Source organism: Triplophysa dalaica, chromosome 24 (assembly GCF_015846415.1).
Source record: "Triplophysa dalaica isolate WHDGS20190420 chromosome 24, ASM1584641v1, whole genome shotgun sequence".
Taxonomy (NCBI): Eukaryota; Metazoa; Chordata; class Actinopteri; order Cypriniformes; family Nemacheilidae; genus Triplophysa; species Triplophysa dalaica.
This window is the reverse complement of record NC_079565.1, coordinates 7,335,166-7,359,069: the sequence shown is the minus strand read 5'-3', so window position 1 is coordinate 7,359,069 and position 23,904 is coordinate 7,335,166. Positions and strand designations below refer to the sequence as shown.

Genomic DNA, 23,904 nt, shown 5'->3' with positions numbered 1-23,904 from the left:
TATAATTATATTACTTTATAATTCTGAACTATAACAGACAAATATGCACAAGTAGACATCGGGATAATTGTGTTTTAATGAACAAAAAAGATAATCATGTTTACAACGGGTTAAAAAATAGCAACATGTAGGAGCATTTGGATAAATACTTAATCTATGGCATGTTCAAGAGCAGCCCAGCCATGTTCACTTGTATAAACGGTCACAAAGTGTCGTGACTTACAGTACTGCGGAAGGTGAAGACTTCACATTTTAAACATTGACAGCATGCATCCTTATAAGAACACATGTAAAGAAAATGTTTAATGTACAATTATCACTAATTGTAACATTGTGTTGTTTTTCATTCATGCCAGAATCTTCCAACATATAAAAAATGTATCTTGACACAAATAACAAAACGATACAATTTTATGTTTCGTGTTGCTGGATTGGTATTATAGTGTAAATGGTGTTTAAACAAATTCCGGGTTTAAAACTATCGTGTAGTTATATTTCAAATATATCTACACATGCAAACAACATAGAATGTTTCATCTAAAAACACCAAATGAAATGAACTCGCCTTATGAGCAAATCAAGTATCAGTCCCTGATATCACATGAAATTCAATAAAACCAGTGCTCTAAACCACTGTACACTAAACTACTCAAAGTAACAATAACTCTAAACCACAGGTGTCTAATTCTGCTCCTGTCCTGTTCCACTCCGAATCAAACACACCCACCCATCATTTTCAAGTAAACCTGAAGACATTGATTAACCAGTTTAGGTGTCTTGAACTCAACAGTTGCCCTAGGAGCAAAATCGGACACTGTTTCACTTAACCATTAATGTAAAAGATGAGTAAATACTCCAATTCCATAGAAATTGCTACTTCCTAAAAGATCTAATTGAAATTCATTGCAAAAACGTTTTTAAGAGTCTCTTCTTAGATAGATATCCAAGATCATGAAGGCATCCAAATAAAGCTTAGCAGCCATTGGACTCTCCTTGTGCAAGTTAGGTCACTTTGCATCATACCACGATTCCTCACATCATTCTTTAAATCCAGTCCACATAGCCAATGTGACATATCACGCCGATATAAGATTGTGTAATTGAAAAGTAACAGACTGTCTCAGTGAAGCAAAGGAGATGGAAACCAGTGCACATTAAGACTCCTGTCGTAGGTTCTTAGAAGAACTGACAGGAGGCACGGCGTCTGTGGAAGAGCGTGGGAAGTCTTCCAACAGGCTTCACATGAAGTCCCTCGTAATGGTCCGTCCTCATACACCCCAGGTTTGGGCTTGAGAGGAACCGCCGATGTCTGGAATCTGATCAGCGAAGGATTGATTCATCCACTGACCATCTTGAACTTGGTCGGCTGGGTTTGGATTCGTAGGTGCCTTCTCGGCTGCTTCTCCTGAAGGATGAACACAAAAAAGTTAAAATTTCACTCTTAAAAACATTAAGGGATCATATCGCGCGAAAACCATGTTTTCTGTGTCTTTGGTGTCTTATAAGTTGCCCATGCATGTATTAGAAAAATTGAAGTGAAGGATCAAAAGATGCGTTCTATCTAAAAGCAAATGATCACCTAGACTTGCCTGAAATGGTAACCACACCCCCACAAATCTACATCAGTTCGTGGAATGATTTGACTAAGACCGCCCAAATGTATACGCAAGTAAGTATGGTGTACCTGCCAGCAAAATTGCTTTGGAACATGATGTTCCACATATGGTAAAAGGGGTCACATTTACGTCACACGCTTGCAGTATTCAACCAATCACCACACACTGGTTAACTAGCCAACCATAGCACACCTCGCTTTTCAGAGCGATGAGCTTTGAAAAAAGTCTGCGCGTTTCAGAGAGACGGGGAAAAGAGGAGATGCAAACATGCACGGTATGTGGAAAATAAAGCGTTTTTGAACCTTAAATTGTGTATACACATTGCATTACATCTTAAATAAACGATACTATTCGTTTTAGCCGAGTCAAATCACCCCTTTAACTTTACATAAATCCTAAAAGCTACCAACCTGTTTCCTCAGATGCAAAGTTGCAAAATCCATTGCTTTGACCCATATCAGGGGCAGTTTCTCCATAAGCTCCCCCAAATGCCGTCTCATAACCAGGATCATACTGCTCTTCTTTGATAGCCATTCTCTTAGCATCCTCTGTAAGATAGAAAAAATGGTGCTGATGAATATACAGCATAACAGGTCCATTATTTTGTTTATGATAAAAAAAATTCACTTATAGATGAATGAAATGAAACATACCTTTGGCCATGCCGAGATTGAAGCTATAATCCACTTCCTCAATTTCCTTAGTCTTGATCACACCCTTCAGCTGGTCCCGGAGTTCTCTTAGCTTGATGTAAAAGTGCACTTTGTCCTGAGCTCGTGGGAACTGGGCACAGCGAGCGCTGGAAGAGGGCATCAGGTACAACGCCTAAACAAAAGCAAAAATTTACTGTGATGTTCTATGAGGAGTTCAGTCATACCTTGACCAATATCTTGAGGTTTAATGATGATGGTTCTTTACCGTGTCACAGTCTGGGATCTTATGAGGCTGTAGTCCAAATTCAAGCTTTTTGGGTTTTTTACCAAACATCTCTCTACAGAACATTTCATAAATACCTGAAACAAAATTCTCCTTTAAATGCAGGTCTATTACATATTTATAATTCATTATGTGCATCTGATCTAAGCCCAATGGGCTAGTTGCACAAGATGGTGCCTGTGAGTTTTCTCACCGCCATGGTCGGCAGACTAGTACGGCCGAATAACACTATCGAGTTGTTCCGGCTTCAGAGGATCCGTCATATGGCTGATATATTACAGTCTTCTTTTTATCTAAAAACTCCTATGCAGAGTTATACGACCGGAACTAAGTCTGCCAACCTTTGCGTCCCAAAAACTCACCGGCACAGTCTTGTGCTCCTGCGAAATTGATTTATTAATTATATATGGTGGGCATATACTCACATTTCCCATTAAAAACTGCTATGAGTGGCGTGAATTTCATGATTTTTTCTACTAGGATTTTTCCACCCTCTCGAAGCTCCTTACTACAGAAAAAACAGGTTAGAGGAACATCACATCAGTATCCTTCTAGCCCTGAATGAAAGCAAAGCTGTCATCTCTGATACCTTGAGAGATCTTTGCTTCCTGGTGTCGCTCTTGCCACCATATTTGTGAAGCCAATGCCATATTTCTCAGGCAAAGTATCGTCATCCATGTGATTCAACAGCTTCTCTGTGAATCCAGACAGGAAAAGGCACTTCCCTGAAACATACATTTGCAGATTTTCAACAATTAGTTATGTTCTAATGTACACATACAGTATATCCACATTAAGGATACAATGAACTCCAGTGTACTTACAAAAATGATTTCCTGGTCCAGGGAACCATCTTCCAATGAATGCCGCCATCAACCCCGGATTAATTCCAATCTGGATCATTAAAATGAATAGAAACGCATCATTTAAATCTCTTCCTGCATACACTCGACATAAAACATTTTAATTCTAAAAGTTTTTCCAGACAGAAATCATGTAAACTCACAATGACATAGTCCAGGTTGGGGATAAGTATGTCTGGCAGAGTCTTTTTCATGACCTCCTCTTCCGACATGCCTTTAAAGCGATCCACTTTCCTCCTTACTTTCTTGAAGGTTTCGTCAATTTTCTCCTGTCCTTCAGCAGGTGGGGCCTCCTTATCCTCCTTTGCTTTCTTGGGTTTAGGTCCAGGTTTGGCTCTGGGGGCTTTGGGGGCTTTGGGTTCTTTTGGTTCTTTGTTTGCTGGTCTTCCTCGCTTGCCTTTAGCGGGTGCTATGGAGAGGGGAAACACTTCTATTTAGTATAAATCACATCACAAGGGTTTCGAGTCATCACGTATTCGATTGAATGACACAAAGATCTGCTTTCTTAAATACAAATGGACACACTACCTTTCTGTGGTGCACCAGGCTCTTGCTGGGCAGCATCTTCTGGGTGTAAAGGCATCTGCTGCATGACCCCCTCTTCTCTGGGTCCCCCCATCATATAAGGTGCATTGCCATTAGCCATGTGTGGATACTGTGCCTGAAGGGTCTGTAGGTGCTGCTGAGCTGACTGAACCCTGTTTCAAAAATAAAAAAGGGCCAACTTATGTAAAAAAGGCACAATACTAGTTAAAGGTGTAGTTCAAACAAATCTGAAAATGTTCTCATAATTTACTCCCCCATGACATTCCTGATGAACTTTTATCCTTCTTCAGTAAATGATATTTTGAGCTCATTTAGTTATTGGTAAGCAACACACAGAACAGTGTGGTAGGTTTAAACATAGTGGCATGTGGATAAAAGTCAAATCTCATTGGTTCTTACGTGATTTATGACAAAACACATAAGATCTAGAATCTAGTCTCAAAATAAGCTAAAAAAGATCAGAAATGTACATTTTCTCACTAAATTCTTTAGCCTCAGCGATATTAAACAACTGAAGTCATTTGGATTACATAAATGATGGATGTGCTTTTTGGAGCTTTGCCATGTTGACCCCCATATAAGGGGTCAAAACAGCATTTTAAATTAAAATGATTTGTTTGTGTCCAACTAAAATTGTATAAAAAAACAAAAGGGTGAGTAAATTATATTTATAAGGTCTATTCATGATTTTTTTATATTCGGGTGAGCTTTTTCTCTGACCTATAATAATATGCTAATATATTCAACTGACATGATTTTCATAAAAAACCCTAGGAGACATTGTTTAGTTGGGTCAGTTGCAAGTCATTATAATAAACCTGGAAAATAATTTTGCTGCAAATAATTGAGTTAATTGCAGAAGAACATCAGGTGCACTGAAAAGAATAACACACCTCGCAACACAGGACAATTTCCTTATAATAAAGCATGAGCAGTCATTGTGGTTACGGTTGTCGTTGTGCAAGCAGATACAGACTGGTTAGTAGCATTCAATATCAAACGAAAATGCTGAATATTATAAAATCAGTGGGATCGTATTGGCGCCAATTGATGACAAATATGGGACACTCACCATTGTTGGAGATATTCCGAAGGGGCATTGGGCAAAGATCCATACAGCCTTTCATCCATCTTTACGGGATTTAAATAAATCAATATTTGTCTTTATTCAAGAGCAATTTCAGTGGTATTTTCACAAGGGAATGTTTATAACCAGCCTTTCTGCATAGGTGGCACTTTTATGGCACCCTATTCGATTTTCGGCAAGTCACAGTTAACTATTCTAAACATATTAATTGTACCTTTTAATGAATCCCAAAACGTACACAATACAATAATACACGTTTAAGCAGGAACAGAAAAGACGAGTTTAATATGTCGGGTTAACTAACTAGATTCTCCACGTAGTCAACCAGCACAAACCTCCAATAATAATGCTAATGCTATTTTAACACCAGCAATAGTTAACAATGCAAGTATATATAGATCTAAACCTACATTTAGCAATTACATATCAATCTATAATTATAAATGCAGGTAAACTGCAAAGATCCCTTATTTTTTGTAAACAAAAGAAATGTTAAACTGTTAGCATGGTCGGCGAACACTGGCCTGGTGTAATTCATTGAGTACAATGAATGATGGTCGCTAGCTAACTAGGCAGCACGCTTTCTGTCGATATAAAAAGCGTTTTAAGAGAATGTATTTCAAATTAAACTATGCTTGATTAAATATATACGTACCGTAGTTATACGATTAAAACGATAGTCCACTTAAATGTTGATTTTCTCGTTTTACGAACAAACCCGGTGAAAGCAACAAAGACAAGACCATAAGCGAGAAATCAATTTGACAGTGGGCTGTACCAAAGCACTGATGCTGGGGTACGACCTGGCAAAGTATGTATAGTTCTGCCATTATTTGTAATACAAGTGTGAGAATACCGGGAAATATGCAGTATGTAGTTTATATGTATAATGTACTTTATGCATTTCCTTTTATACGTTTTTATTCGTCTTTAGAGAGAAATACAGAACTGGACACCCCCCCCGAAATATGTATATAAATGCGCTGTCCCTAATGACGTTTAAAAGTCTCAAGGAAAGCCTCCCATTGGCTGCAGATGAATTCTACACCGAATGTCAAAATAAAGCTCGTCTTTTTTTAACGCTGTTCTCCTTGCGTCATAGATAACCTAACATTTCACTTCTTCGAGGTTTACAACCATAATAATCGTGTCAGATACAGATTCGACTGAATAATTTCAATTCTATGAAGTAGTTATTAAAGTAAAAATTATTCCATAACCAAAAATGCCCGTAGTTTTACCATAGTAATAATAATATAGTAATTATGGCATTTTGCTGCTACATAAATTTGTACACTTTATGCATTATAAATGTGCATACCAATGAAAAAATAATGTGTACTCCTTTTCATTTTTTTATTAATGGAAAACGTCCCATTAGTAATACGCATAAATCCAAATAAAAAAAATGTAAACTTTAAAAACAGACTTACAGAATGACACACATAATATAGAATGCATTGTCACAGCAATGAAAATGCTAAATTGTTATTATGATGTAACAAGGTATAAATGGTACCAAATTGAATTATTACACACAACAAGTCATGCACATTCATTACGTGCACTTCTAAAAAGTCTATGAAATATTTTACAGTTGAGGTAAACCAAGTCATCCGTTTTACAAAAAAGCACCTTGTAGGGCTGTAGGTCTAATGTAGGACTGAGCATGCCATCAGCAATACTACTTTATAACCATGCATTGAGGGCATACACCTATAAAAGTCTACAACCTTCTATAATAGAACAGTGGTTTGCGGATTTGTTGCACTTAAAGTCTCTATTTGTACATATCAGTGTCAAATATATGCATAGAGCAATATATTTGCAAACAAAAAGTCACTAAACCTTTTTATAAAGTTTCAGAGGCACGAAATGAAATGTCTCAATGTTCAGAGAATTTATATTTAAGTTCAGTTACGCTTTGTAAAAAAGCTTTGTTTACAAAACACACAAAATTAAAGTCACATAGATGGACATTAAATAACCCATTATGACAACACTTAAAAACAAAACATAAAAAAGAATGTCCTTGTTGGTCCTTCTCAGTACATGTGGTACAGACAATAACATGGCATAATTATTTCTCTGATAACCTCTTCTCAGGTTGTTTCATTGTTGCTGTTACATCTGATGTCTGGAATCTGGTCCGCAAACGGCTGCATCGTCCACCGGTTGTCTGTTACGTGATCTACAGATTTATATTCATTATAACTAGACAAATTATTATATGAAACATAATTTAAACTGACGTACAAAATCAATTATAGAATTATAAATACAGGTAAACTGCAAAGATCCTTAATTTTTGTAAACAAAATAAATGTTCAACTGTAAGCATGGTCGGCGAACGCTAGACTGGTGTAATTCATTGTGTACAATGAATTGAGAATTCATTGAGTACAGCTACCTGTTCCATTAGAATGAACACCGAATGCTGGCTGTGGTTCCGCCCAAGACCCATGACCACAGGTCTCCTCATATCCAGGGTCATGCTGTTCCTCTTTGATTGCCACTTTTTTGGCATCCTCTGAATAACCACAAAAATACTTTGCTTTACACGATATGATTAAAAGAACACTTATTTTAAATACAAAATATTTATATACTTTACCTTTGGCCAGAGTCAGATCAAACGAGTATTTTGTCTCTTCGATCTCCTGAGTAGGTTGCACTCCCTTCAGCTGATCCCTGAGTTCTTTTAGCTTAATGTAGAAGTGCACCTTGTCCTGAGCACGAGGGAACTGAGCACAACGTGGACTTGACGATGGCATCAGATAACAAACCTGGTCAACACAACATCGTTTTACATTAATATGCATCTTTCACAAGAAATGCTCAGACCCTATCCAATATGGTATTAAGAAACTCTTACCGTATCTGTGTCTGGCACTTTGTAAGGTTGCAAGCCAAATTCTAGGTTCTTGGCTTTCACTCCCAAAATCTCCTTGCTAAATATTTCGTAAATACCTGAAAAATAAAAAAGGAATAAAATGTGTGACAGATAAAGGAATACAAAGTAAACAGTCAAATTACCTTTTCCATTGAAGACGGCGATTAAAGGCCTGTACATCTGGAGCTTCTCCAAAAGTTGGTGACCACCTTCACGGATCTCTTTACTGCAAGAAATTTAAGGTTTTAGGCATACATTGTTGTAGGATAACATGTTCCAAAAAATGCTCAATATTCATTTTCATCATTGCGTGGCACAGCATGCCTGTTAAACCTACTTTGAAAGGTCTTTACTCCCAGGCGTAGTCCTTTCCACCATATTGGTGAAACCAATGCTATACTTTTCAGGTAGCGTCTGATCGTGCATGTGGTTTAGCTGTTCATCAGTCAACCCAGAGAGAAACAAGCACTTCCCTATAAAACAATCACATAAACATAGATTACATTTTAAACACTGGCATAAATATATATACTTTACAAAGAATAAGATCAGGTTAATAAAACATACAAAAATGGTTCCCAGGATTTGGATAATGCCTTCCTTTGTAGGCTGACAAGAGTCCTGGATTGATTCCAATCTATTAAAATATAGCAAAATATGACAAACATACGTACAACTAAAAGTCAATATGTAAATTGTATTAATGTATAGATCATAAACAGAAACTCACAATAAGCATTTCAAGATTATGGGTAATGATATCTGGTAGTTTTTTGGCCATGACTTCCTCTACTGACATTCCGTTGAATCTGTCTAATGTCTCTTTGCTTTTTTTGGAGAGTCCTCAGCCTGTGCCTGCTCTTTTATTTCACTTTTTAGGGGGCGCCCCCGTTTCTTGCCTTTTGCAGGTGTCAGCGGAGGATCTAAAAAACAAGCGTGTACAGTCATACAGTTGGACGGTATACGGCAGAAATATCCACATTTTTGTTGCATGCACTGCCTGGACATACCTGGTGGCGGGATAGGCAATTGTTGGGGTTGTTGTTGATCCATATAGAGATTTTGATGTACTGCTAAATTGGTCATGACTTTGTCCTCCATTGGTCCCTCGATATTAACCATCTGGTTAAATTGTGGCACCTGCTCAGGATGAAACTGCTGATGATTTGTCTGGTACCTGAATAAACATCATAAAGAAAAAGAGAAAAGCACTATGAAAATCTGGATAACCAAGACCAGAGTCTCTGCCTCCGCTATGTATGAAATATTTCATCTGATGCACCCTTTGAAAAACAGAAATATACACCAAAAAATAATATATATATAAATAAATAATATAACAAAATAAATGCATTTAATAAGCTAAAGGTTTTGTGGGATCTTTTGGGGCTGGGTAAACTCACCAGTACTGGAGATAATCCATAGGGGCCGTCAGAGATGAATACTGCCTATCTTCCATCTTAATTGGTGTTCTTACTTTAATAGATTAATATTCATGTTTTTGTTACTGATATACCAGCTGTTAAACCACACCTCCCCTTTGTTTAACCGGTTCTGTTGCGCCCGTCTTATTACGATTTGGCTCCTCGATTCAACGTTAAAATATATTATATATTTAAATGCATTTTCAGTAGAAACATAAGGTTTCAAAGACAATGCCAAAAGTGCCCATGCAGCTCGCTCATTGCACTCATTAAAAGAGCTGTGTGGATCATTGACCCCCATTCACAAATAAAATTAGCGCGTTTCGCTACATACAGACGTGTTACTATTTAAAAGGCTTGTAAATCTTACCTGCCATATATATTATTCGGAGCTTATAGATTTCATAGTAGTATTTAATAGGAAAAAAGCTGTACTAAAAGATACTACCCATGATGTATGAAGCTAGTGTAAAATGTCAACAAAGCTACAGAGAAAATTCAAAAGAAAAGTCCACGTAAGATTTCATGCTATTGAAATATTAGAACAAAAAAAAGGTTCCACGTTTTTGTGATTCAAATCGTTATACTCTCCATGTATAGCATAAAACAACTATGTTTTTTCACTTTTCTAACATTAACAAAATAATCAAATCTAAGCACCACTTTAATGTGCTTTTATACTATAAGGCAACGGATTCGTAATGGCACGCTTCACATGTTTAGACCGTACCATTATATACAGAGGACGAGATCGTAACACATTTATAACACGTTTGTATATTTAAAGCATTTGGTGGTTTGTGTAGTTTTATCAGTGATCAAAACCTTTGTAAAAGTATAATATCAAGCATTAATTAATTAAGAGTTCTTTCCTCATTTGTTTAGCCAAGCTTTTAGACCAGTTCTCCCTGTGTGTTATTCATATAATTCGAGCTGTCTGAACATGTGAATCAGACATGTAACAAGAACCCTTGGCTTTACTGCTTATAACAACGGTGTTAAACTATTTCGACTGTACACATTTGCGAATGTGAGTATTCCTTATTTAGTTTATTCTATAGAATTTTGCGTGTGTAATAGTTTTAATTTAGAGCCCGCAAATTATCAATTGTTGCTACTTTTCTAGGAAACTAGCACACTGACCTTCTAGCAGAACTCACCTTCATTTTTGGATAAACAAAATAATTATATAAAAGTGTTATATATGTAGGTAACAGGGACTGTATGTTTACCTGGACCACCATCTTTCAATAGGTGCAAAGTCAGTGACCATCTGTAACCCACACAGACTTTAAAGATGCCAGCAGGCGTATCCTGGCCAAGATATCTAAGGATGCTTACTGCCAGCATGTTGTCAATGTTTGCAGGAGCACAGGTCGTTCATCAGTATTACCTTCCTGATTTGGTTAGTGTCATATTTTGTGCATTTTCATTTGTTATAGGTATTGCTGATATAAAAAGGACTGTGTAGACCTTATCTTGTAAATAACATTGTATTTACTGTGGAAATAATCAACATAGCTAAAGAAAACATGTTGTGTATTAATAAATGTACTTTTTCTTGAATTATAGACAATTCCAGACGTCCCACCAAAACCTGGGGAACTGAGAACAGAGCTTTTTGGCTTAAAAGAAAGACAAACAGACTCGGAGAAACAATGACACATTTATTTGCTTTGTAATTACTGTACATATGCACATAATGTTGGAAAGACTCCTGAGTAAGATGAGACAAAAATCTTATTTTATTCTGTGAATAAAGTTAATTGTACTTACACTTTGTCTACTTTGTTATATAAAGTTCCAAATGTTATGTTAAATAATTAAAGTGAAAAGAAACAGTCCTTTCTGTTGAAAATGTATTTTGTTAAATGTGCATTATTATAATGAGATACTTTTGCCATTTGTGGCAGTAACAGTGCTGTGGTAACTGAATTTAGCATAAAAAAATTATAAGAATAATGTAAAACATTTTATGCAGAATTACACACGGCTAATATGTTTACATAGGACTTTTATTATGAAAGTGCGTTTGTTTACGTGAAAACGGAAGTATGCAAATTTGAGAAGCTGTTTTGTCAAGCCATGTACAGCTAAACGCTCTCGCCTGTCATTCAGAAGGCAGCACTACAACACCGGGAAGAAACATGCCGACCTTCTCTCTGCCCCTTTCTAATCTGCTCAGAAATAAGGACAGTTTAAAGACTCTTATCACACACTTTAAGAACTTGCACACTAAACGCGCGAAATGTTTGGTCGACAACAGATCGTGGATGTTGGGATCTCGGAATCGAAAATGTGGTCCAGTGTCCCAGAGAGAGATCCCAGTGGGACAAGTGACAGTAGCGAACATGTGCACCAACTCCTCCAGTGATGACAAGATCAGATGGCTCTGGTCTGTTTACAATGAAACGAAAAAGCAAACGCAAGGTTAGTTCTCATACATGTCATATGACGTCAAATTTGCCCTGGTCATCTGTTACAAGTGACCACAAGGCTGTTGAAATTGTATGCATATGCATGTCACTACATAATAAAATGTGCTAGACTTGATCATTCGTCATGTTCATTTTTCAGGTCACTTTACCGTTTAAAGTGTCAAGGTTTCGGGTCATATACTCATACGATTATAATACATCAATGTAGTTGATAAATACGGTGGAATATGAAACAAAGTTATCAATATTCACACTCAAAGATTTAGATTAAATCTTCACAGCCTTTACATTATATTTCTAATATGAATGGTCAATTATGTATTAACACAACTATGTTTATTCCTTAGATTTAATACCAGTGATATCAAACAACTTTGTAAATCCAGACACCATCTTTGCCAATAATGAGATGAGCCTGCAGGACATTGAGATCTACGGCTTTGATTATGACTACACTCTGGCTTTCTACTCCAGTCATCTCCACACCCTCATTTTCAACATCGCCCGGGACATCCTCATTGAGGAGCACAGGGTAAGTGACCCAACAGTTCATTTGTGCTGTAAATTATATTCAATACAAACAATCTATTCAAATAAATTGCTTCTGCAACAATATCATATCATGCCCTGTTCTCATATCAGTATCCAGAGGGATTGAGGAAATATGAATACATCCCTAATTTTGTGATCCGTGGTCTGCACTATGACGTTCAAAAGGTATGTATCCATTTCCTATTGCTCATGCCATTGTTGTTAAAGTTTTGTGTGATCGTTCTCGTTGATCATTTGAAATCCAGGCCTTACTGATGAAGATTGATGCCTTTCATTATATCCAACTGGGTACAGTATACAGGTAGCGTGCATACTGTAATGCATATTAGTAAAATATATAACCTACTACAGTAATATAATGTGTTTTTACTAGGGCTGTCAAAAGATTAATCGCGATTAATCGCATCCAGAATAAAAGTTTGTGTTTACATAATATATGTCTATGTACTGTGCATATTCATTTTGTATTTATAAATACAAACACATACACATGTAAACATATTTAGGAAATATTTACATGTATTTATTTATATTTACCAACAATTGAAATTATATATAAATGTTAAATCATTTTTAGATTTTTCTTAAATATATGCATGGACGTGTATGTGTTAATAAATACAAAATTAATATGCACAGTACAGAGACATATATTATGTAAACACAAACTTTAATTATGGATGCGATTAATCCTGATTAATCCTTTGACAGCCCTAGTTTTTACTCAATGTCATGTAAATGTTTATGTAGGGGTCTTAATCCTGTGCCGGATAAGGAGGTCAGTGCTATGTACGAAGGTTCCCATGTACCCCTCGAAATCATGAGTGACTTTTATGGCAAGGTCTGTAGGTTTCCTCTACAATTTTTTACAATTGACTTGTTTGCAAAAAGCGAAAATGATGTCCTGACGTGGCTTTTTCCTATACAGAGCTCTCATGGTCAAACAATGAAGCAGTTCATGGATATCTTCTCCCTTCCAGAAATGACGCTTCTCTCCTGCGTGAATGACTATTTTATGAAGCACAATATTGACTACGAGCCCGTTCATCTTTATAAGGATGTCAAGGTATATTTGCAAGATTGATATGTTGTTCATGTATTACTCTTAGGACTCTTTACTTTTGTAGTCTTTTACAAATTAGTAATTAGTAAAAAGTAATAAGTAGGCAAATTGGTGCGAAAACACATTTTCTGTGACCAGTATACATTTTAAGGAGGTGAATCACTGTCCTATCCAGGGTACTACAGATGTTAGAACCCACTAGATCCCTCCTCAGCTCATTCTGAGGTTTGGATAAAAATAGATTTAGCATGTTGCTATTTAGGTTTGGTGTGAACACATGGACAGCAGCAGTCTAATTTAAGACCGAATGCACCATCTGTGTCTCATGCATGGATAGAAGTAACGTTTTAGATAATGCAGATATATCGTATCGGGTCTGCAGATCTGGGAAAAAGCTGTTTTTGCATACATTTGTGAGCATTATTATAAAATAACAAGTCTCAAAGGATTCCATGTATTATTCCTACAAAGATGTCTTTCCCTTGATGAAATTAATGAGATGTTTCACAGAAAGTGGCAGGCAGCACATCAGGCCTTTGTGTGTCTCAAAGCGGGACATTGACGTGCATCCTTTGCTTTGATATTCTGCGTCTGGTTTGTTTCTCTGCTCCCAGGAAGCCATAGGAGACGTTCACGTCAGAGGGATTATGTACCGTGCAGTAGAAGCTGATATTGGTATTCTTTATTTGTATCTGCATGTATGAGCAATATTATATAATAGTGTTTTCTATTGTTATCGCAGAATTTTGTTATATAGCAAATCCATCCACTAAAAGACATTTCCTTCTTAATACAGATAAATACATATGTTACGGTGAACAGACACATGCTGTTTTACGGAAGCTCTCCAGAAATGGAAAGAAGATGTTTTTGATCACCAACAGCCCTTTTGATTTCGTGTAAGATTGTCTACATTCCAGATACACCGTTTTTTATGCCTTTACATTTTACATTTACATTTATGCATATGGCAGACGCTTTTAGCGACTTACATTGCATTATCCTATACATTTATACATACGTATGTGTAATCCCCTGGGATCGAACCCACAACCTTGCGCACTTACCACTGAGCTACAGTAAAGCAATGCCTTGTCATTTGTTTAAAACATCTTTTGATTCTTTATTGTAGAGATCGTGGCATGAACTACATCGTTGGAAAAGACTGGCGGGACCTGTTTGATGTCATCATAGTGCAGGCCGACAAGCCAGGCTTTTTCAACGACAGGAGAAAGTAAGTTCCAAGACTCTAAAATGCTTCTGGCTCTTGTTAATCAGTCTAGATCAACGTTACTCTGATATTATTACACCCCCTCTCAGACATTTCTCTACAAATCATGACGTGAAGTATTTAAGCCAAATGAACATCATGCTTTATGTGTTTTTCTGTTTTTTAAAGACCGTTCAGACGAGTCACAGACAAAGGCGTTTTGTTATGGGACAGGATTCACCACCTTGAGAAAGGGCAGATCTATAAACAGGTAATCTTACATGCCACCGTGTTTAGCTGCCAGCTCATTTTGTTCAATATAAAAGATTGTGGAATGTCATCTGTTCACTATCTGTTTCCAGGGAAACTTGTATGAGTTTTTGAGGCTTACAGGCTGGAGGGGCTCCAAGGTTTTGTACTTTGGAGATCACATTTACAGTGACCTTGCGGTGAGGATTTTTTTTGATACATGTTCACAAACATCTACATGTTCTGCTTAGGAAGCAAATCTTAATTAAAAAAATATATATATCCTATAAACTTCCAAGGGGGGCTCAAGATGGCTTGATCCAACCCAACAGTTCTTAAAATTGTTTAGAATAAAACAAAACAAGCAAAAAAATAAGCTAAAACAACTAAATATTAAATATTTTTATAATCGATATACATCTGTCTAGTTTGCCAAGTTCTATGATATTTTATTGGGTAGAAATTGGGTCTTGAAATATATTGTTGTGGACAATGGGGAGGGGCTTAAAGTTGTAAAGGGTAAAGGTTGAGAACCACTGCCCTCTACTGTACATCACATAAGATGACTAGCCCTTTAAAAGTGTTGGGTAATGAACATGACATGAAGATATCTTTGTCTATAGGACCTCACCCTGAAACACGGTTGGAGAACAGGAGCCATCATTCCTGAGCTAAGGAAGGAGATTAAAATAATGAACGCTGAGGAATACGTTCATACCATGACCTGGCTGCAGGCGCTGACCGGACTGTTGGAACAAATGCAGGTTAGACCACCAGGATGTATAAGTAACATATTTCCAGATTATTCTGTGTGTTTTTCTATGAAAACAAGACTGATCGGAAATCAAAAGGGCAATGCATACAGTACCAAGAAGTTGTTGGTCACATTAGCAAAAAGGAAAGTCAAAACAGGAAATATTCTGATGAATGATTATGGATACCAGGCACATAACGGGCAGGAAAGATCCGTTCTGATTCAGTTGACTTGCATAACACTTTCTTTTAACCCTTGTGGTGTGTTCATGTTGTTACTCAGCCAATGTTCGCAGGTCTTGTGGACCCACAACATTATTTGTTTTCAATCAATACAGACCTAAAAATATGCATAAGTATGGTACAGATGTTTACCTTATTCCGATTACAAGTATATATTGTCACTGTATGTTATTTACCTAAGAAATGATAATATAATGTAATTGCTCATCTTTATGATATTGGTGGAAAACTAGTTTATGCTAAATGAATATAAATGCCTAAAGGTTAAAAAATAACGCTTTTATTTCAGTAAACATTGAAAATTAGTTCTACAAAGCCGAACACTGCATAATGGTTAAGTTGACTTTAGAGTAAATATCTGACTCATTTATGTTCAGTGGTAGGATGTATTTGAGCTTGTTTTTCTCACGATCATAACAGATGTCCACTTTAATACACAAAGCATGACCTGTAATAAGGTCTAAGTATCAACAGTATGAGCGCACGTGTCCAGACTGTCCTGCTTTTGGCTGAGGCTGTTTTTGTCTTGATCTGGCAGGTGCACAGAGACTCTGAGTCACAAACGGTGATTCAGCAGTGGATCGATGAAAGGGAAGATATGAGGTAAATAATCTTGCATTAATCTTTAGATTCATGCTGGCTTTTAAGGACCTTTGTCTGGCATTTTAAAAACTGTAGATATAAAAAACAGGTATAGTTTTTCTCTTAGTTTATCTCTTTGTAGATAATAATTGCATTTCATTTCTCCGAAACCCAGATGTGGAAGGGGTGTTTTATTTATTCAAGGTTTCAAGCTGTAACGACATTGAACAACTTGTTTTGAATAGGTTGCGGACCAAAGACATCTTCAATGCCCAATTCGGGAGTCTTTTTCGTACATACCACAACCCGACCTACTTTTCGCGTCGCCTCTCACGATTCGCCGATATCTACATGGCGTCTCTCAGCTGTCTGCTGAACTACGACCTACAGCACACCTTCTATCCCAGACGCACCCCCCTACAGCACGAATCTCCTATCTGGCCTGAGCAGAACAGCGCTGGAGCCATGAACATCCCCTTTCAGAGCCACGGGATAAAAACTTGATCAGAGTAGGATGTACGAGACGGTGTGCTATAAATTTTATTAGACATCAAACTGAAAAGAGGTTAAGAGTGAAATGCTTCAGCTGGTTGTGGTATTGTGAGTTAAGTGTTCCTCCATAAGTGTGGTCTGACAATAATGTCTACAGACATTTTATCCAAAAATTTAAATTCTGTTATCTACTCACCCTTATTTCGCTCCCCATCTGCTATTTTTCTTTCCGTAGATCCCCAAAAAGTATATTTTATTTTTTATAATATGAGAAAGTAATAAGATAAAACAATATCTAAAAGCCAATAATGGTGATTATGACAGATTTTAGATTTTGGGATAAACTGTCAATTTAAGAATAAATGTTTTGATAGTCCCACACTATTTAAGAAATTCCATCTACGAATGACTTGTTGTCTCTGCATGTCAAGCTGGGGTAGGAGAAACTTTAAACTGTCAATACCTTATTTTTGTATTTAAAGTTTAATAAAATGCATGTAAAGTAGTTGGGATAAACTGACTACAGGTGTATATGGCCAAGTATTTTAGTTGGAAATTGTATATGTTGTTTTAAGAGTTGTGCCTCATAATGTCGGTGAGGTTCATTTGTAGAGGTCATTATTTTTGGAGTTGAGAGTTTACCTTTGTGAATGGCCTTCAAAGTCCACCTTCATTACGTCCAGAGATGTTTAAATTTATTTTGAAGTCAACGCCTGAGTTTATTCTTGTCCTTTCTAGTTAGAAGTCATCGACAAATGCAAACCGGACAAGTGGATTCTAATAAATGTTGTTCTTTAATAACAAAGGGGAAGGTTGAACTGAATAGAAGACACTATATATTGAATGAAGGGTTACAGAACAAATCGGTGTTTGACGTTTTAAAAGCCTTACATATTTTCTATGTATGATTATAATATTACATGTTTTTATCAAAGCTGAAGACATTCTGTGACACTTTAGATATAATTTAAAGATCTATCCATTGCTGTAGAAGATTCCTAATGTATATGCGAAGGCATGTATTGTGTATTTTTTACATGATGGCTTGTAGGGCATTGTGCAGTTATGTTGTCATGTGTACATTCAAGCAAGCATTGAACAGCTTATGCTTTGTTGCAACTTTGAGAACGCAGTTTTTTAAAACAATTTATTTACTTCCAATTTATCTAAAATTACCGCCTTTGTTTCTGTGATTCTAAATGAAGTACTTACTGGAAATTTTTTGACATATTTGCCTTTAAAAAAGCATTGTCCATGCTGTTTTCTGTATTGTTTATGCTAACTCTTATGTGAAGTGTATTGTATTTGTGATATTTATTACAAATACAACCAAACTTATTTGTCTGTGTTTTACTTTGTTTGTAATGCACCATACCAAACGCATATAATTACTCAATATATAATTGGGTTGGGATCAAAATCCTACCGGATATATCTTTTTTTATCTTTTTTCAAGGCAGATTTTCTTAACATGATTATGCATTTGATGCCTAAGAGTAATTTCACAAATGGCTTGTAAATAAGATGAAGAAATGGGTGAGCAGGTGCTTCACATTACACCAAAGCATTTTACTGGCATGAAGAAATAAAATCTGGTATTAAATGTACCCAATATCTAATACCTTAATTTAAAGCCCATAATATGACAGACCGAGCATCTTAAAACCCACTGCTGCTGTCTGACTCTCCAGTCTTCAGTTTCTATCATGGACAGCGTCACTCCGGCTGACAACGTTACGTCAATGACGCTACAGCCTACCATTTTCCCGCGTGTGGGCTACAGCATACTTTCGTACCTCATGTTTATAAACACATTGCTTTCTGTGTTTAATAATTCATTGGTGATCACCGTAATGCTTAAAAATGTTCATTTTCTCAATGCGATGAACGTTTTTATTCTCAGCCTCGCATTCTCTGATCTTATGATCGCCGCGTGCGGCTCTGCGATCGTCACCGTCACAAATTATGAAGGATGGTTCTTTTTAGGGGAGGCGTTCTGTGTATTTCAGGGTTTTGCTGTGAACTATTTTGGTGAGTACAACTTTTTTTGGTCAAGTTTAGTGTAACTATTGTTTAAAGACAACCTTACAGTCAAACGTTTTAAACTTGTACGACTTTCCTCTTAAGCGGTTCTCTTAAAGGGACAGTTCACCCATAATGAAAATCCTTATCATTTATTCACCCTCATGTCATTCCAAACCTGTATGACTTTCTTTCTTCTGCAGAACACAAAAGAAGATATTTTGAAGAATGTTTGTTACCAAACAACTCCCCTCCCCGACTCCCCTTCAATTGTAGAGACATCTCAAAATGTTTTCTTTTGTTTTCTAGGTGTGGTGTCTCTATGCACTATCACATTACTTGCGTACGAGCGTTACAATGCTGTCTGCAAGCCCATGGCGGGCTACAAGCTGAATATTCGTCGGAGCTGCATGGGACTGCTGTTTGTCTGGCTTTATTGCCTCTTCTGGGCCGCCGTCCCACTGCTGGGCTGGAGCTCGTATGGGCCGGAAGGCGTCCAGACGTCCTGCTCCTTACATTGGGGGGAGAGGTCCTGGAATAATTACAGCTACCTCATCTTCTACATGCTTCTATGCTTCATCCTACCCACAGTTATCATCATATACTGCTACACCAATGTCCTTATCTCCTTGAAGAAGGTAGGGGACTGTTCTGTGTTGACTTGAGCATTAATATTTTGTTAGTTTGTTTCACTGAAGTCAAATTGAAGTCAAAATATAGTAGCAGCTTGTCTCTTCGTCCCTTAGATAAACAAAAACATCGAGCTTCAAGGTGGGAAGAACTGTGAGGACGACAACGAACATGCATCCCGAATGGTTTTGGCTATGATCATCGCCTTCTTCATCTGCTGGGTGCCTTACACTGTCATCTCTGTGGTTGTAGTTGTGGATCCAGAAATTTACATCCCACCTCTGGTGGCCACCATGCCTATGTATTTTGCCAAGACCAGTCCTGTCTACAATCCTATTATCTACTTTCTGACCAACAAACGGGTGTGTACTGTTTATTTTGCCTTTTTAAAGTAATTATAGCACTTACGATATTTGATGTTTATCATCGTTCAGTTCCGGGAGTCCTCTCTGGAAATCCTGTCCTGTGGTCGATATATTCCCCGTGGCACTACAGATGGTCTAAACATGTGCTCATCTCAGAGGAGCTGTCCAACAAGCGCAAGCAGCAAGATAAAACCAGTCTAATCTGAGGTCTGTCAAATTCTTTCAACTTTTATTCATCATCATGTCATTCCAAACCTGTATGACATTTTCCTGCTGAAAAATAAAGATATTTTGAAGAAGGCTCATAACCAAAGAACATCGACCACCATTAACTTCCTTGGACACAAAACCACAGAGACATTTCTCAAAATATCTTGAGTGATATAGAAGTTTTGAATGACATATGGGTGAATAAATTATTGTTATTTTATTTTTGTGTGAGCGTATTATATATTTTATTTTAAGCCAGTGCATGTGTATGGTTTTACATTACGGGCAGTTTGGTCAAATTTCAGTTGTTTATAACAAAAAAATCTTAATCCCAACTATAGATACAAAATGCATGAATATTTTAATATTATCAGCTGAAAAGATTTTCTATGTGTACTATTTTTATTCAGCAGCAGCGACAACATAAACAAATGTTATGTGGCCCAAATAATCTATAACTTGAGTAGTTTTAATATAATTTAATAAAATGAATATACAATACAATATTAATACAATTGTATAAATATAAATATATATTAAATATAACATAAATTGTTAAATTACAACCAAACACAGACCGGAAGTTAACTTTGCAGGCTCGTGCGTCCGATGAAACAAATAATGATCCATAGCATTGACTAAAAAGATCAGGGTCTCCTAAAGAGGTGTGAAGGTTTTAATCCTAGATTTAAAACTGTGAGAGACATATGACATCCGACATCTTTCCAAAATTAATCTTTAGGTTAATAATAATTAAGGTAATGAGGTTACTCGTCGCTATGACAACCAGAGTTTAAAAACAGCCGTAAAGATCGGTGCTTTTGCACAGTCTAAGCATACTAATTTTCGCAGAATTAGAAATTAGTTAGATTATTAAATAGAACAAGTGTCTAAAATATTGACTGTCAAAAGCCAACCCATACATCATCTTACTATCTCAAATAAACAATAAAATAACCTCGTGGCATTAATAAAGGGGACAAAATAATTGAAATCACACACCCCAGTACAGTTCATTTCTGGATATGACATCCAGGAAGCAGCAAATTGTCTGATAAAACACAAAAAATCCCCGGTGACCAGGAACCCTGCAGGGTGTTAATTGCAAAACGCAAACAACCGAGAGCCACAGTGATGTCACGAGGGTTAAAAAGGGGTTTATTACTTGATGCTCTCAAATATAGAGGACCAGCAATGGAGTGAGTTCACTTATGGATTCAAAAAAGACATGGATTTAATTCCCAGTTCTGTGTTACTCGATTGGAAATGAACAGTAATTTCACTGGATTTTGGGGACAAGTGAATAACGCATCTCAAGACACTTTAGAAGTTGCGTTTGCGTTTGCCAACTGTCTGGTTTTGCTTGTAACTCTGCACGTAGGAATTCTCGCGAACTTCTTTGTGACGTGGGCTGTGTACCGTCAAAAGTCGCTCCAGACGTCCAACAACGCGCTTCTGGTGAATCTGGCTGTTATTGACATCTTGCGATGCGCGGTTGACTGCCCGTTTCTCCTCGCAATCGTTTTGAGCGTTCGCAATGCAAGCGACTTGGGGATCGTTTTCTGCAGCGCGCAAATTGCGTCATTTTCTCTCATTTGTTGCGTGCAGTTGTTCACGTTGGCATGCATCAGCGCCGAGAGATATCAAGCCGTCGCGCATCCGTTCAGAAACGCCGAGCGTCGGAAACGGATAACGGTGTCTATTATGTTGACCTGGGTCGTTCCCGTCTCCATATCCGTCCTGTGCGTAATATTCGCCAAGGACTCGCCTGTGTACGTCAGGTGCAGGGGTTTGCGCGTGGAGACTTTGGACTCGTATGACACTTTTGGATTTTATATTTTAACTCCCGTCTGGTGCGTGTGTTTGACTGTCATCGTTGGGTTTTACGCGCGCATATTTCTTTTGGTGAGAGCGCACAGCAGGAAAATTTTTGACCAGGGGTCTTGTCCTCCTCCTGATAAGAAGGAAGATAAAACGAAACAGAAGGACGAAGAAACAAAGACAAATAGTAAGATCGAACAAGAAAAGCATGTAGATTTAAAGCCACATGAAAGGGAGCCTGAGATGAAGGCAGAACATTTCCACACAGGTTTCGCAAGAACCGAAACCTCGATCGACCCATCAGATATGAATAAACTTGATTGTGAGTTTGAAAAATCCAAAGAAACAAAAGTGACTTTTATTGATGAACTTCCCAACGAAGCATCTGAAATTATAGATCCAGAGGGTCTTGTGAACTTGCAAGAAAATGCTGCAGAAACATCTCCATCACCAACTAACGGAAAAGACGATACAGTAAGCTTCAAAAATGCCGATGGAGATGTTTCTGGAACATCCACAAATGAAGAAAGTGACATCAAATCAAAAAAACACAAAAACACAGCTGCAGAAACGTCATTATCAAATGCAGAAGGGGATGCAGATCCTGCTGGAAAAACTCCATCACCAACTCATGAAGAAGAGGGGGACACAGCAGATACACCTGAGCACCAAAACCCATCAATAGAATCTTCTCAATCATCACTAAATGAAGGTGCAGTGGATTCAAACGCTCCGCAGGAGACAGCGGAAACATCTCCAGCGTCAAATGCAGATGCCCAGATCGTGACAGCTCCACAACAGGAAGATATGGCGGGGGCCGTCTGCCTGATGCCATCCCCTGCTCAAAGGGAACGGGGGAACGCTAAGAAGGAGAGCAAGCTGGCCAAGCGCTCTGGATACATCATATTTACCTTCCTTATATTTTGGATCCCACTCATTGCGACGGTGGTCTTGAATCAGTTCTTCTACCAGAACAACAATCACACAGTGAGTCTCAGGGTATCATGTGCCCATGATGAACTGGTGTTTTTTCTAAAGGACATTTCTTATAGGGGCACTGCTGTTTATAGGCACAAGAATTCACACCTCTGTTAAATTTCAGAGGTTTATCGATTATAAAATTTACACCCAGGTTTTTACACTCTTGCATTTAATGTGTTTCAGGCGAAGGTTTCTCGACAGCTGGAAATATTAACCGTATCTGTGGTCTGCATGACATCCTTTACCAACCCAATCATCTACGCAGCGGTCAACCCTCAGTTTCGCACAGAGTTTTACAATCTGAAGACTAAATGGAAAGCATTTTTTACAAGTTCATAGAGGTTTTATAGTGTTGTGTATGATGTTTGATCCAACTATGCCACACACTTTTCAATCAAATTTGTTAATTGATTGATTGAATATTTTTGTAAGCTGTTCATTTTGGCACCCTGGACATTTTTTATGTATACTTTACAATATATGTTGTTGTTATTACCTGCTTTAGACTTTAGTTTGACAAATGTAATGAAACCGAAAACATTTAAATCATTGTATGACAATATGCACCTTCATCCTCTAAAAAACTCATTTCAATAATGTAAAAACAGTGCATTCTGGTGTTTGTTTTATATATATTCATTTCTATTTATGTATTGTGATATGTCCATACAGTACTGCTGTGGTTAACCAACCTCAACCTCAGGTTCTAACCTCTTTTTTTTACTTAGAGTAAGATAGAAAATAAAAAGAGCTGAAGATAGCAGTTATAGCATACAGCATATAATGCAAATTTAGATATAAGGTACCAGCGAAAACCCTAAAGTCCAAAATGCTAGAACTAATGTACTGTAACCCAATTGCTTTGTCTTTCTTGCTTCACCTGCCAAATTATAATTTGTAAAAAAAACAAGATTCATCCGAAATGCTT

General features: G+C 37.3%; 5 protein-coding genes across 8 annotated transcripts; 3 read left to right on the top strand and 2 right to left on the bottom strand.

Moving 5' to 3' along the window:
* Nucleotides 1–58: 58 nt before the first annotated feature.
* On the bottom strand, nt 59–5,814 carry tdg.1 (thymine DNA glycosylase, tandem duplicate 1). 2 transcript variants are annotated; one of them, XM_056739171.1, is made up of 11 exons: nt 5,704–5,808; nt 5,034–5,092; nt 3,944–4,113; nt 3,559–3,824; nt 3,377–3,446; nt 3,142–3,277; nt 2,978–3,060; nt 2,535–2,629; nt 2,270–2,441; nt 2,027–2,164; nt 59–1,405 (listed from the first exon to the last, which is right to left on the bottom strand). In XM_056739171.1, the coding sequence occupies exons 2-11, from the start codon at nt 5,090–5,092 to the stop codon at nt 1,269–1,271; spliced, it is 1,326 nt and encodes a 441-aa protein (XP_056595149.1). In that variant the 5' UTR covers nt 5,704–5,808; the 3' UTR covers nt 59–1,268. The 2 variants fall into 2 exon arrangements, with proteins under 2 accessions (XP_056595149.1, XP_056595150.1); XM_056739172.1 differs by lacking the exon at nt 5,034–5,092 and having other exon boundaries at nt 5,704–5,814.
* A 576-nt stretch (nt 5,815–6,390) lies between these two features.
* Nucleotides 6,391–9,840, bottom strand: tdg.2 (thymine DNA glycosylase, tandem duplicate 2). The gene is given in 12 exon segments (XM_056740010.1): nt 6,391–7,239; nt 7,459–7,578; nt 7,663–7,834; nt 7,924–8,018; nt 8,085–8,167; nt 8,279–8,414; nt 8,509–8,578; nt 8,672–8,763; nt 8,766–8,864; nt 8,952–9,118; nt 9,345–9,417; nt 9,736–9,840. Coding segments are annotated over 12 exon segments (1,203 nt in total). The 5' UTR covers nt 9,743–9,840; the 3' UTR covers nt 6,391–7,150.
* Nucleotides 9,841–10,107: 267 nt separating this feature from the next.
* On the top strand, nt 10,108–11,142 carry LOC130414548 (ubiquinol-cytochrome-c reductase complex assembly factor 6). Of its 2 annotated transcripts, none has more exons than XM_056740498.1 (3): nt 10,108–10,395; nt 10,654–10,770; nt 10,938–11,142. In XM_056740498.1, the coding sequence occupies exons 2-3, from the start codon at nt 10,663–10,665 to the stop codon at nt 11,025–11,027; spliced, it is 198 nt and encodes a 65-aa protein (XP_056596476.1). In that variant the 5' UTR covers nt 10,108–10,395; nt 10,654–10,662; the 3' UTR covers nt 11,028–11,142. The 2 variants fall into 2 exon arrangements, with proteins under 2 accessions (XP_056596476.1, XP_056596475.1); XM_056740497.1 differs by having other exon boundaries at nt 10,620–10,770.
* Nucleotides 11,143–11,387: 245 nt separating this feature from the next.
* On the top strand, nt 11,388–18,285 carry nt5dc3 (5'-nucleotidase domain containing 3). Its single transcript, XM_056740496.1, has 14 exons — nt 11,388–11,795; nt 12,151–12,335; nt 12,446–12,520; nt 12,601–12,656; nt 13,106–13,196; nt 13,284–13,421; nt 14,033–14,093; nt 14,215–14,317; nt 14,551–14,652; nt 14,818–14,899; nt 14,991–15,077; nt 15,501–15,641; nt 16,412–16,476; nt 16,701–18,285. Exons 1-14 carry the CDS (start codon nt 11,513–11,515, stop codon nt 16,957–16,959), a joined length of 1,728 nt encoding a protein of 575 aa, XP_056596474.1. The 5' UTR covers nt 11,388–11,512; the 3' UTR covers nt 16,960–18,285.
* Nucleotides 18,286–18,689: 404 nt separating this feature from the next.
* parietopsin lies at nt 18,690–23,830 on the top strand. Of its 2 annotated transcripts, XM_056740561.1 has the most exons (5): nt 18,690–18,978; nt 19,279–19,607; nt 19,716–19,961; nt 20,034–20,171; nt 23,160–23,253. In XM_056740561.1, exons 1-4 carry the CDS (start codon nt 18,690–18,692, stop codon nt 20,163–20,165), a joined length of 996 nt encoding a protein of 331 aa, XP_056596539.1. In that variant the 3' UTR covers nt 20,166–20,171; nt 23,160–23,253. The 2 variants fall into 2 exon arrangements, with proteins under 2 accessions (XP_056596539.1, XP_056596538.1); XM_056740560.1 differs by lacking the exons at nt 18,690–18,978; nt 19,279–19,607; nt 19,716–19,961; nt 20,034–20,171 and adding an exon at nt 21,206–22,982 and having other exon boundaries at nt 23,160–23,830.
* The last annotated feature ends 74 nt before the right edge of the window (nt 23,831–23,904 follow it).

Coding starts and splice junctions, on each gene's coding strand:
- nt5dc3 (XM_056740496.1), top strand. CDS start 11,513: ATGCCGACCTTCTCTCTGCCCCTTTCTAATCTGCTCAGAAATAAGGAC. Junction 12,521..12,600: donor TGCACTATGACGTTCAAAAG/GTATGTATCCAT, acceptor TTTGAAATCCAG/GCCTTACTGATGAAGATTGA. Junction 13,422..14,032: donor ATCTTTATAAGGATGTCAAG/GTATATTTGCAA, acceptor CTCTGCTCCCAG/GAAGCCATAGGAGACGTTCA.
- tdg.1 (XM_056739171.1), bottom strand. CDS start 5,092: ATGGATGAAAGGCTGTATGGATCTTTGCCCAATGCCCCTTCGGAATAT. Junction 2,630..2,977: donor AGCAGTTTTTAATGGGAAAT/GTGAGTATATGC, acceptor ATTTTGTTTCAG/GTATTTATGAAATGTTCTGT. Junction 2,165..2,269: donor CAATCTCGGCATGGCCAAAG/GTATGTTTCATT, acceptor TCTATCTTACAG/AGGATGCTAAGAGAATGGCT.
- parietopsin (XM_056740560.1), top strand. CDS start 21,441: ATGAACAGTAATTTCACTGGATTTTGGGGACAAGTGAATAACGCATCT. Junction 22,983..23,159: donor ACCAGAACAACAATCACACA/GTGAGTCTCAGG, acceptor AATGTGTTTCAG/GCGAAGGTTTCTCGACAGCT.
- LOC130414548 (XM_056740498.1), top strand. CDS start 10,663: ATGCCAGCAGGCGTATCCTGGCCAAGATATCTAAGGATGCTTACTGCC. Junction 10,771..10,937: donor AGTATTACCTTCCTGATTTG/GTTAGTGTCATA, acceptor CTTGAATTATAG/ACAATTCCAGACGTCCCACC.